This window comes from Lampetra fluviatilis, chromosome 14, assembly GCF_964198595.1.
Source record: "Lampetra fluviatilis chromosome 14, kcLamFluv1.1, whole genome shotgun sequence".
NCBI lineage: Eukaryota > Metazoa > Chordata > Hyperoartia > Petromyzontiformes > Petromyzontidae > Lampetra > Lampetra fluviatilis.
This window is the reverse complement of record NC_136288.1, coordinates 8,635,690-8,648,766: the sequence shown is the minus strand read 5'-3', so window position 1 is coordinate 8,648,766 and position 13,077 is coordinate 8,635,690. Positions and strand designations below refer to the sequence as shown.

General features: G+C 45.4%; 1 protein-coding gene across 7 annotated transcripts in view; it reads left to right on the top strand.

The window, feature by feature from the left end:
• LOC144935851 (KH domain-containing, RNA-binding, signal transduction-associated protein 2-like) overlaps positions 1 to 13,077 on the top strand; it is a 55,399-nt gene that overhangs the window by 25,285 nt on the left and 17,037 nt on the right. For 6 of the 7 annotated variants that reach the window (XR_013637362.1, XR_013637361.1, XM_078862663.1 and 3 more), the window contains exons 5-6: positions 3,961 to 4,139; positions 8,120 to 8,336. Coding sequence is in view for 5 of the 7 variants with exons in the window: in XM_078862663.1 (XP_078718789.1) it covers positions 3,961 to 4,139; positions 8,120 to 8,336 (396 nt within the window). In the remaining 2 variants the exon portion in view is untranslated. The remainder of the gene's footprint in view (positions 1 to 3,960; positions 4,140 to 8,119; positions 8,337 to 13,077) is intronic. The other variant, XM_078862664.1, reaches the window with a different exon arrangement.

The following is a 13,077-nucleotide window of genomic DNA, read 5'->3' as shown; positions in this document are numbered from 1 at the left end:
ATCTGATGTCGGGTAAGGCCTCGACAGTCAGGTCAACAAGGAGTGCAGGGACGCCAATGGAGGAGGGTCTGGAGTTGGGGGAGGAGGTGACGGCGGAGGTACACGGGTGGGCTCGACGCCAGGGGGAGACTTTGCTATGGCCTCAAGGTTGGGGACCAAGGGGGGAGGTGACTGCTCCACAGCGAGGGCCTGCCATGGCCTGCTTCAGGTGCGGTCGGCCGGGGCACATCACGCCGGGATGTCAGAGCGACGCCTGGACAGCGGCGTCATCGGCATCTGTCTTCCCACCGGCGGCCACTCCATAACGGCGGCAGACAAGTCGCGACACCACAGACACCTGGCCCGAAACGTCACCTCACACATCTAGGCAGGTGTGTCTCCCAGGCCCCATTATCACCTTGCATCCTTCATCGGTTGTTTCAGTTGTGTCGGTTATGTCGGTTGTGTCGGTCGCGGGTGAGTGACGGGTTTCGAAGAATTGGGGAAATTGCGGTGACAGGTCCTGTTGTGATTTCATAAATGTGGGGTATCCCATGCTTGTGGGACACCGACTTTTTGAATTGAATGCCCTCGGAAATTGACGGATCAGATGTGTAAAGAGATGTTGTCGGGGCAGCAGTTATTTTTTTGGGATCCTATTGGAAGGGAGGCGGGTGCTACGTCGCGATTCAGGCCTTGTTGATGGGGTCGGTAGAGATCCCTCCGGACAAACAGATGTTGGTTCCCTAGCGGTACCGCAGGCTGTTGCATTCGGCCGACCCAGATATGGCAGTTCTCCTGACGCCGTCCAACAGTGTGGCCCGTGAGCTTACACTGGCGGGTGCACAGACGATCCTAAGAGCGGGCCAAGAGCCATTCCTGCAAGTGTTGAATGTGGGTGGAAGGACAGCTGTGGTCCCAGCGGCTTACCGTATTGGCCTACGTGAGCACGCATGTTGCGAGGCGGTGGCGATAGATATCATGGAAGCGATGGAGGTGAGAGTCCGCGTGTTGCGGGGCAGTGGCGACAGATATCGCGGAAACGATGGGGGAGAGAGTTGGGTCAGATGAAACGTGGGCGGAAGCACTTGTAGCGACAATCATGATTTGCCTAAAGCACAACGCGGCGAATTGAAGTCATTGTTGCTGTAATTTCAGATGTTTTCAGTAAGAGCAAGTGCGACATCGGTCGTACTTCTCTATTGCTGCACCATATTGATACGGGAGACACAGCCCTGTTTGCCAGAACTAATATCGGATGAGTCTGGTGGAGAAGGAACATGTGAACAGGTGGTGGCTGGTGCATGCCTAGTAAGCGTGTGGACGATTTGTTGGGCGCGTTGTTGAGTGCTAGTTTATATTTGTTTCCGTCTCTGATGTGCGAGCGGGAGCACGGGCCCCCCCATACCGTTTAACTGGGTGCGGCTTCGAAAAAATAAATGCGGGACATAACCGTGCCGTGGCAGATTGCGTCCGGGCGAGTGTCGGTGACAAAGCATAGCTGCGTTTCTCGTATGTGCCGCTGCAGATATCACCTAAGTAGCACAACTATAGTGGGGACCGGTCGAGATTGTGGAAGTGAATCGGTTTTGGTGCATGCAAGTATAGGTGGGGCGTCAACATTGGTTTGTCCACCATCGCATCTCAAACCATACGTCCATCCCCGCCCAGACATCTCATATCCATGTCCAGAGCGGCCAATGTCTGGTGTGTCCGACATGCCAGGGTAGTCGTCCGGGATGGTTGTGCAACCCGGGAGATGTGTTGTGCCGCCCACAAAATGCGACCCTCTGATTCTCAGAGGTCCACAGGACTCCGCCACGTGCGATGGACTGGCGTCAGGGGCCCGGTCAAGAGCTTAGCAGCTGCGATTGCGTCTCTCCAAGCCACGAGGTGGACTGGCAACTCCCAAGGCCAACTGTTTTTTGTGTGTGTACCCTGGTGCGGTTGCTGTTGTTCGCGTGGGGCGACTTGCACCACTCAGTCGTCATGTTGTGTTGTTGTTGGTTTCTGTGGTCGAGTGACAGGTTATTTCCATGCAGCTGTGGGTTGCCATTCTGCCCTAATTGTTGCATTTTTTGTCTTTTTTTTAAGTCTTGATATTAGCTGGGATGGCTATATTTTTAAGAAGGGGGGGGGGGGGGGGGTGATGTAATGACAATAGAACTTGCATGCTGTGTGAGGGGACTAGTGGCCATGGGAGGTAATGATAGGGAAGTCAGCCTACAGTACGAATGCACTAGTGGCCATGGGAGGTAATGACAGGGGTATCAGTTGTGAATGCGAAGGGACTGGTGGCTACGGGAATGTAAGATAAGGGAGTGTGGTCAAGTGACGGAAGAGGACGGTAGAGTCTGCCGGTAGAGCGAGCGTCCAGAGTCAGCGAGAATATTCGAGAAGGGGGGCGTGGACTCGGTTGGAATATAAGGGAGATGCGCGGGACACTCGGGGCTATTGCAGTGGTATCTCCAACTGATGTCAAGTGAATGTGTCTTCAATAAAGTGCCATCTCAAAAGAAGCTTGTCAAGTCAATACACACGCATACCACTGCAGGCACTCACAGCACCCACTCCTCCGCCCCCCACCTGTGCCTTGGCCGTGCTCACACTGCCCGCTCACCCGCCACTCAAGGCGGGGTGGCATTAATCCCCTTGCAGTGGGACCAGGCCGTAATAAGCCGCAAACCCGTCACTGACAAGTAGAAAAGTGGTGTGAAGTGCACGAAAATTTCAGGCCAGGTGTCAACTGTGTGACAGCTGTGAAATTTAACAGATGGAAGGTGGCTGTGCTGAAGGGTGATGGCATCACTGCCATCAGCCTTGATTACGTTGTGATGTATCTGGTAAATGAGGCAGGGTTGGTACATCGCATAGAGATGATCCCTGCATCACCCACATACAGTGACACACTCATAGCAAAGACCGTGTGTTTTCTGACAAACTTGCGAAGGTTTCAGTGTTGTCCACCTTATGCGTAGGATTTATTTTGGGTGCTCCAAATTCCCAAAAGAACAAAATGATTAACGACCAAGGTGTTGCCTAAACATCACAAAAAGATCAGCTGTGCTACTCGGTGATATATTTCCACATTAATAAATAATTATATATTTTTTAAGTGCGTGCAGACCGCAAAACAAGAGTGAGGTTAACAAGTCAGGCTGATGACTGATGCTGCACATCATGTTAAAGACTGACATGCCTGAAGGCTGTCTTGAGATTTAGCCCGCTCGGCTTTGCGCAGTCTTTAATCGCTCATCAATGCTGCTACACTGCATTTTTTTAAGTTAAAAGCAACAATGGACCACATTCCACTATCGAACATTATTTTGAAATGAATAATAACTTAATAAACTACGTGAAATTATGAAAACATAAAGGAACAAAACTTGATATAATTGTGTATATGCAGTTTTGAAAAAAAAACTAATGGCTGTACAGTATAGCTAACCAGGCAGCATTTCTCTTTTTAAGCATAAATTAAATTCCCTGATAATGTATTTTTCCCACTCTGAGGAAATGGCTGACACTGCAAAAACAAAGTGTTGTGTGTATATTAGAGCACTGAACTACGAAATTATTTTGTGTAAATATAAAGTGGCCACATTCTAATTTAGTTACTTGATTAAATGGATGCCAACATTACCTGTATATTAAATCGTTATACAATCGTACAATTTTTTATAAACAATAGTCTGCTCGATTTTGGAATTTATTTCCCTCATCTTTTTTCCCAAGCTCGTTTCGCCTTGCTCAATTCAATGCATTTATGCTTGACCCATTACAGCTTCAATAGTGTTTTTTACTGGCCGCTGTGATAATTATATATATATCAATACATAATAATATATATATCAATAATACATGTATAATGGTAATACACATATGACTATTGGCCGATGTATTAAATATTTAAATATATATTTCAATGATCTATATAAATACGGTACAAAATTTACAATGCTGTCTTCGTGGCCTCCACAGGACTACAATGACGAGATCAGACAGCAACAGCTCCGTGAACTCAGCTTCCTCAAAGGAGAGGACGATGCTGAGGTCGGGCTTGGGGTCCACGGGAGAGGCGGCCACGCCAGGGGCCATCCTGCTCCAGTGCCTCTGCCCCCCATCCGTCCGCTCCCATCGCTGCAGCATGCCCTTGCCAGGTACCGACCGTGCACGGACAATTGAGCTTCCACGGTTGACATCACAGATGCTAGGGCAGTGCTGCCCGAAATCCCAGGCTTCACTTACCTCCTCTCCACTGGCTTTTCCCACTTACCTTCTTCCGTTTCTCTCCAGCAGCAAGTGTGTGTCATGCCCATTTTTTTTTCTCTCGTATCAATGGTGTGTGAATGGAGACAACTGGGACACATTGAATCCTCAGGCGGTGTCGTCAAACAAAGCATGCACTTATTAATACTCTTCATACTGCCGTTACATTGCATATATAAATGTATATGTGCATATGTATGTTTCATTTGCAGGTACGTTATTAGTCAATGATATACAATACAATTAACACTCTTGATGGTGTTAAATTGGAAATACAGTAGTAAAACTGCATTAACCTAAGCAGACTATGCCGCTATGCATTCAATTAATGCAGCTGTGCATTCAGACAACCGGAGGGGAGAAGCCATTGTCTCTTTGGCAAATGAAGACCTGGAAACAGGTGGGACCTTTTAGCTTAGGCGAGGTCATTCTTAGCAGTGTCTGTGGGACGGGGTTCTTTTGTAATTGATGACATTCGTCTCAACCCCGTGGAAAGACGGTGACCTGCGACCTAGCGAGATTGGCTGTCCGTTTTACATGCCATTGCATAGAATGCTGAGATATAGGAGCACAGTAGATAGGCCCTTAGCAAATTGCACACTGATGCATGAAAGTGATAACCACAATTGCACACATGTGCTCACTGTGAATGTAAATGCATAGGAAGGCAATGCCTACCAAACACATTTACTGTGCAATTAGCTATGCCAGTAATGCTAGGATATAGTTCATTAGTTAATTGATTAATTTCGGTTTGCCTACTTTTTGATTTCACCCAATGCATCTGTGTCACCTTGTTACTGCACGTGTATGCCATGCAGCATTGTGACAAAATAACAATTGCTACACGTCGACATTGTTAAATTGAGTACGTTGACTGCGCCACCCACCAGATCTAAAATCACTGCCGTCACTGCCATTAATATTTTACATAAATCAAAATGGGGTGCGGTTGAGGCACGCTCTCAATCCGGCGTCCTGGAGGTAGTTGTTAGTGGATCACGTAACGATTGAATCCATGGTCTCATGCCAAGATGAAGTGGTGCGATTATGTGTGCAACGCATTCACATGCTGGGCAATAACAAACCTACCAGGGAAGGACAGTGAGTATGTTTCTGTGCAGCTTCATTGTTTTTTCTCTTGTAGGTGTGGACTTCGTCTAGGAATTTGTGGTTTCTCTTACACACGCACAGATTTTTTTAAAGGAATTGGACTTCCAGGCCAAGCAAGAGGCTCGTAATACATGTTAGGAGATTCAGCGAGGCTCTTCAAATTGGAAATTTCAAATTGTTACTTACATTATGGTATTTTTAGGTTTTCAGACAGGACACTTGGATGTAAACAGCCAGACTCGATGAAGGGCTTTATTTGAGAATTGGTGAAGAATGAAAAATGTTACCAAGTCAGAGATCTTATGGCACAAGTAATTTGACCGGACTTAAATTTAACATTCTGAAAATTGGCACCTCAATAGAGCACGATACCACCCGGGCACCATACTGGAACGTGAGTTGATCGCTAGCTAAAAGGGACTACATACCCTACTGAACGGTCTGTGTCCAATATCACTGCCTTTTACCTGGTAACTACCCGTCCAAGTGTTAACCAGGCCCGAGTCTGCTTAGCCACTGCGGAAGCGACGCTGCAGGTCGATGCGGCAATGCTGCGTTTCATTTCACGTTGCATGTAGCCCAGTCTTAATGGTAGTTGCCAGGAAGGCTGCCCTTTTTGAGACGAGTCCTCAACCTTGCAGACGCTGAAGGTGAGGAAGTCCTGTTTTCTGGGCTTGATCTTGTATCGTACTGCACGGTGGGCTTAGGCTGCACATCGGGCTCCCATTTCCAATTTTTGCACTTTGGCTGATGCTCACACGGTGGGCAGTGCTACAGCGCATCCACGTTGTGAAAGGTCACCTTCCACAAATGCACAGGGGGGATCATGAGAAGCAAATATTTTCACCGTACACCAACGCCAGTCTAGTTTTGCTTATTCGTGGTCTGTGCTTGTATTATTACACGTGCTCCAAATCGAATTGTCAATGCGCTACATAATTGGCAATATGCATTTCGTTCTCTCTCCATCGATTAATTGTTCATATATGTGGATATATATATACATATTTACATATAAAAAAATAACATTGAGTCAATATATCATGGGAAGAGTTCAACTTGCAAGTTTAAAATGAAATAATTCTAAAGCCCATGATCCATTTGAATTTTGCTAACTCAGTGTTCCCAGGTAAGAGTGCGGTGTAAGATTAAGGAGTTTTAACTACAACATTCAACTAATTTGAAATGTAAAAAACGGCAAGGGAAGTGGACGTCAAACTTTCACATCAACAGTCAAAATTTTTTTTTTCATAAAAATGAAAATTATTTCGGATTATGTATAATATCCATGCAGGGGAAATACTCTATAGTTTATTCTACTCAGAATCAGTATCGCGATATTTAAATGTGAACATACATAAATGTGGGTAATGCAGTCACTAACCCCAATGTACAGTAGATTTTCATTTATGTATTTGACAAAGTGGCCGATTCATATGATTTCAGATCTGTTTCTGGTTGAATATTATTTTAGAATACCTAAAGCAGGAAGCCTGCCTCTTTGTGCCATGTTACGTAATTGTATTTACACAAATGTTTCCTTATGAATATCCACGCCGCCAACTTTTCATTTCTTCAAATACTTAATCCTGCTCTTTCAGGCCAGTAATTAGGTGAACATACATGGGGATAAACTCACACGTTACCCCCGGAAGAAGAAAGTGGTCTGTGTATTTCACTGGCGCCTATTTGACTTGCTGAATTTACAGAGGTAGTGTTACAATTAGAATGCAATTGGGCTTTTGTGGAAAGCTTTTAAAGCCAACTGCAACTCTGACACTTACAGCAAGGACGAATGTGTTCAGAAGCGTGTTGAAGCGTCTCGCGGTGAAGGGCAGGGGGCTGGGATATAGAGCAGGGTCTTCAGGATTTTATCGGCAAGATTACATACTGCAGGGACACAGACGTAACATTCATAGTCGGTTAAGTTCTGCCCTAGCCAGGTAATAATACCAAGTCTTTCCACACTGGCTTCTACAACAGTGATCTGCTGTATGACAAGTTATATTTTTCTTCCGTAATAGAGGTTTTTGGTGATAGATCGTGTAAATATAAATGTGTCGCTAAACCTACCACCACCCGATACAGCCAATTAGTAGGGATTTATCAGCACACCGGTCTGTTGGAGAGTAATCCCACTACATTAACTTTTTTTCATTGACATTTTTAAAAATATATTATCATCCAGGAGTCTAGGGATAGTAATGTTTTGCTGAGGAAACATAATAAATGCAAGCAGCTTATTAAAGTCTTATAGAGTAAGCAAATGAAAAGGGTTGCAGCTGTGGCATGGTGGCACGTGCACTGTACTGTAAAGAGCCTTCATGGAGGGCTTCATTTGAGAATTTGACGAGTATGAAAAATGTCACCAAGTCCAGCTGTGGTTAACAGCAATGGCGAGTGATGACTGAAACACTCTTGTGCCTCCATATTTACCAGCCCACAACACAGACTCATGTGGGAAAAATGCGGTTACACAATCCCCCTGACCAAATCGGTCTGTGGGTGTTTGGAGGCCGTCATTCAGCTTGGACTGACAGACGGCTGTAAAAAAAAAAACTAGAAAATAAACATTAAATAACTCAGACTAATACAATTTGCACATTGATGGATGTCGAACTGTTATTAATAGCATTTTCCTGTTGTCCATTTTCAGTGGTTTGATGGGCTCCACCATAGTGCGCAAGGGAACACTCATCGCTGCGCAAGTGTTTTTTTGTTCTCCGCGTCTCATTTCTCCGATCGTTTCTTTTCAAAGCAGCCGCGGGCTACATTCAGCGGTTCCCCGGAGAATGGCCGCCCCGCGGGGCCTCGCCCTGGCCCGGGCACTGGCACCCCCTCTCCCTGCCGGCATGGGAGTCCCGGCACCTCAAAGAATGCGGCCAGTGGCCGCGTATCGAGCGGCACCGCCGCCTCCGCCGCCACCTCCTCCGCTGCCGCCCCCGCTGGCTGAGGAGGCCTACGAGGAGGACTACGTGAGTGCTTACGATCCTTGGACTCCTTTTGATGCCATTGCTCGTTCATGGCTCCCGCTAGGAAACCTTACACAGTCTGTTTGTTCTCCTGTAACGCTGTGTGTTGTTGTTTGCATAACGCGAATTGGATAGAACGCCATGAATGTATTGGGGAACGCATATTTTATACATAACGCGATTGAGTGAATGGAACTACATCGTGCGGGTAGGAATAAGCAGTTGTACAGCTGCCTCAGTGTAGCGCCACATGAGGCGGGATGCTGTTGGATGCTTATAGATACTACCCACATGCCTCAGTCTTTGTTCAGCCTGCATACACATCTCACGTGTTATCGCGGACTGTGCTTTACCCATTATTATATATCATAGCGCGATGTTTCCATAACGCGGTATTTTACAGGAACGCAACTACCGCGTTGTAGGTGACAGACAGGATTTATTTCTCCCACTACCAAGAATCAACCCATTTTTTTAGATGATGATGAGAAAGTGCCAGAGGTTTCATGTGAAACAATAAACACTGCTTAAACTGTGTGACAAAAAGGGAAAGCTCCTGGACCAGGTGACATAACCGTAAATAATCAAAGCAGCAGCATCCGGAAGATGCAACACAATTAGTGTACCTATTTACGAAATGTTTACCTAGAAATGAAATACCCCAATCATTGAACGATGCCTCAATCATCCATAATAGAGATTTTGGGTTAGATCGTGTAAATATATTAATGTGGCGTTAAAACCCACCACCACCCGACACAGCCAACTCGTAAGGGTTGTCACGTAAACAGAACATACCAATTCGTCACTAGTACAGCACACCGGTGTGTTGGTGAGCCAAGCCACAACATTTGCAAACTGAGTACGGCGTTTTGCCAGCAATTACACCTAGCTTCATCAGGCGACAGCTGTCACCTGATTAAGCTAGTTGTAATTACTGTCGCCTGATGAAGCTTGTGCCATCTAGATGGAGTTTACTGGCCACACACTCTCAAGAGTCTGATTATGGCCATGTCTCCAAGTTTGTGCATTACATACGTGCACCATAATCCTCAGGGTGGCACATGAGGCAAAGCCTTGCCATCACATCGGGTGGTTGAGGTGAAGTTAGTCATGGAGCGTGGAAAGACATGAGCCTTCTGGTAAATGCACAGAGTAATGCACAGCTTGTGCCGGCCATTATAAGTTACACATCGACTGGGCAAGTATGCCGGAGGTTTTGATGTTTTCTGTCGTGTTTATTTGCCAGAGTGTATACTACGAAAAATTTAATGTGGCAGAGAGTGGATTTGCTACCTCCTGAATTCACATGCACTGCAAAGTAGAAGGCACAGTGATTAAGACCTTTCACTCTATGATCCTGGTCACCCAGTTTTAGATATTTTGGTGTTCAAATCACCACCGGCAATTGGTGCCTGGTCTAGGCCTTTCCTACATTATTGCAGTCTAAATGAATACCTAGTGCAGCAGGGAGTCAGAGTTAGTACTGGAAGGAAAGTGAGAAAAGGCGGTGTTGTGTGGCAAGTCACGTTTTTGCAGAGGTACGAGCCCTGCAGCTGCCCTGGTTATTCTATGGATGTGTTAAACAAAAATCTGTGTAGTCTGCTTCACAGTGGATGTTCAAGATCACATGATGTTATTTGAAAAAAATAGTGTAGGTTATGTGTGCCAGCGTCACGGTCCAACTTTGCCAAATAAAAAATAATAACTCGTGAATTACTTAAGTGGATAAAACCACGTAATAACATCGACCGCCTACTGACAGGCTATACCTATCTGTGCACAATAGCACCTTCATCATAGCCTCTGTGCTGTAATATTGGCACAAGTGTAGTGACTAACTCGGAGACGATAAGTCTTGGAGGCACTTCTTTATTAGCAATCGGGGTTAACACTCTTAATAATTAGTCCATCTATTGTCGGCGACGCTACTCAGTTGGTAGGCTGCCTGACTGGTGGCACCCCTAGAGGGTAAAGATGGAGACGATGACAAGAAGAATGGTGAAGACGATGAGAAGAATGGTGAGGACGACGAATAGATCGGTGACGAAGACTTCAGCAGCATGACGGGGATCCCATTCCAACAACAGCCTCGAGGGCCCCTTACAGGGGCCCATCTTATACTATCAGCATGGCTTCGCTCCGCCCCCAGCCAAGCCCCCTTTCTGGAACCTACACGCGGTTCTTGGAGTGCCCCTTCTGTGCCTTTCCCCTAGATCCCCCTCTGGTGTATATCCTGGCCTGCTGACGTCAGGGCTGCCGTACGCCGCAGATCCGCTTTCCTGCCAGCAGCCAGCGCTATGCTACTACACTATGCCCCTACACAAGTACAATACGTTAAAAATGTGCTTATTGATATTCCAGCTTAAACAAGGTGCTCGCTAGGGTATCCACTGAACATGTATAACACCGAGTGGAAGTGTGGCAGGGCACCCTTATCACGTTCACAATGCTAACAGTTCAAATCCCTGTTGGGTTGACTCAGCTCAGCATCCCTGCTGAGTCAATAAAATATACACCAATTTTAGGCCAAATCAATACTGTAGTTGGTGTCCTGTGGAACAACTATCTGCTTTAGCAATTTAGAATGTACGCCTCTAATGCTCGTTGAACTAAGAAGACACTGCCAACTTTTGACGGCACACAAACACACATGAATGCGTGTGAGTGGGAGTGTGAGTTGGTAAATATCCTTCGGCTGCTCATTACCACTTTCATGTTGTACGTAGGCACAAAAAACGAACCACTATTATGATTTGGAAGGTATTTTTCTAAAGAATCAAGCCGATGGTCTCAACTCAGTCACCAATAACTGCACACAAAAAAGTCAGTTAATTATATTCACTTGATTTGGTCGATCGCAGCTTGTGGTTATGAATTGAATTGAATTAGGACACGTGTGGGGAGTCAGCTTTGAAGACGGTGAAAGAGCACCCTCTATCCAGTGTCGTAGTCAGGGACACCTATTGCAATGACCGCAGAATTACTTCTCTGGTGTCATCTTGCAGGGCCACATTCCCTGACACGACGTGATGTTCCATTGACCGGGGAAAGTCCAGAATGACGTTTCCACGTCTCGGGACACAACTCTGATATTACAACTCAGAAAATAAATTGGCAATACAATCTGAAAGGAATGTATTTTTAAGTTTTAAATAAAAGTAAAACCATACGGCACTACATATGTGCTGTGTATGATATCATTCACTGCGGCAAGTGAAGAAACGTGAAACGCATTTCTTACATTGCTTCTGTTCACAGCTGCAAAGGTGATAAGAGGGTAGTCAGGTTGTGTTTTGGTGTCAACAATTTTGGGACCAAAAAACATGTTTGGAGGCGAAGTGTGACTTATTTTAAATACCGCTCCCAGTTTGACTCCTAATTTTGTTGACATGAGATATTTTATTTTGGGAACATGAGATTGCATCGGAGCGTGCACATGTCAGAGGGGACATCGGTGGGTACGATCCCGGCAACCTCGGTTTGATTCCCTGCCTCGCGCATCCTTGACGAGCGACAATGTCTCAACCCGCTGTCAGATTTTTAACAAGTACTCGCCGTTGTGCATGAACATCAGCACTGGGGAGACCACGGAAGCGAAAGTGCAGTGTTGGGCACACCACCCCCCCATGTCCTTGTACCATGTCAGTCTCAGTAGGTACTCACGAACGGTGGTATTTGTCATTCAATATCACTACATGGTGGTCAGTGTCTTTGTTGTGTACTGGATACAAATAAGCAGAGGTGTGGACTCGAGTCATGTGACTTGGACTCGAGTCAGACTCGAGTCATGAATTTGATGACTTGCGACTCGACTTGGACTTGCATAACAATGACTTTGTCCCACCTATGAGGTGTGGACTCGAGTCATGTGACTTGGACTCGAGTCAGACTCGAGTCATGAATTTGATGACTTGCGACTCGACTTGGACTTGCATAACAATGACTTTGTCCCACCTATGAGATGTGGACTCGAGTCATGTGACTTGGACTCGAGTCAGACTCGAGTCATGAATTTGATGACTTGCGACTCGACTTGGACTTGCATAACAATGACTTTGTCCCACCTCTGCAAATAAGTACCACGAAAATGTATTTCTAATTGCAAGATAAGCTCATAACACTGGGGAAATACGAGCCATCTACATGTCTTGACACGTTTGAAGACGAAACTTTTTGTTTATAGTCTATGCAGACTCTCACTTCAATGAAAGTCTATATGGCTGCAACACATTTTAATTAGTTTATACCACCCCGGCTGTTTGTTTTTATATATATGGATTCTGTCACCACTTTCAGATGTAATTATGTTGAAATGTTAACTATTTTTTCGAATGAAAGTTGTTACGGTTACTTTGCAGATGTAAATGAAAATGAGCTACTGTTAATTTGCAAGAGATGTCGGTAAAATCAAGGAATGGCCTGATACGTATATAATTCTAAAATATGAATAACTCCATAAATACAATTTTCAAAAGACTGTAATATAATCCCTTTTCTATGAGAATGCTCTGCTGGATTTTAAAAATGTGCTCTGGTGGATTAAGTGATTTTCTTTAAGACCTCATGCATATATAACGAAAATGAAATGCCTCAGGCCAAATTATTCCAATAAGCTTGCAAAGCTTCAGTAATGTTTTGTATTTCTACAAAAAAATCTATCATAAAATTAATTGCACTATATAGTGGCCCAATGTGGGATCATATACCGTGCAGCTACCCGGAAGCCCCGTCTGAATGCTGT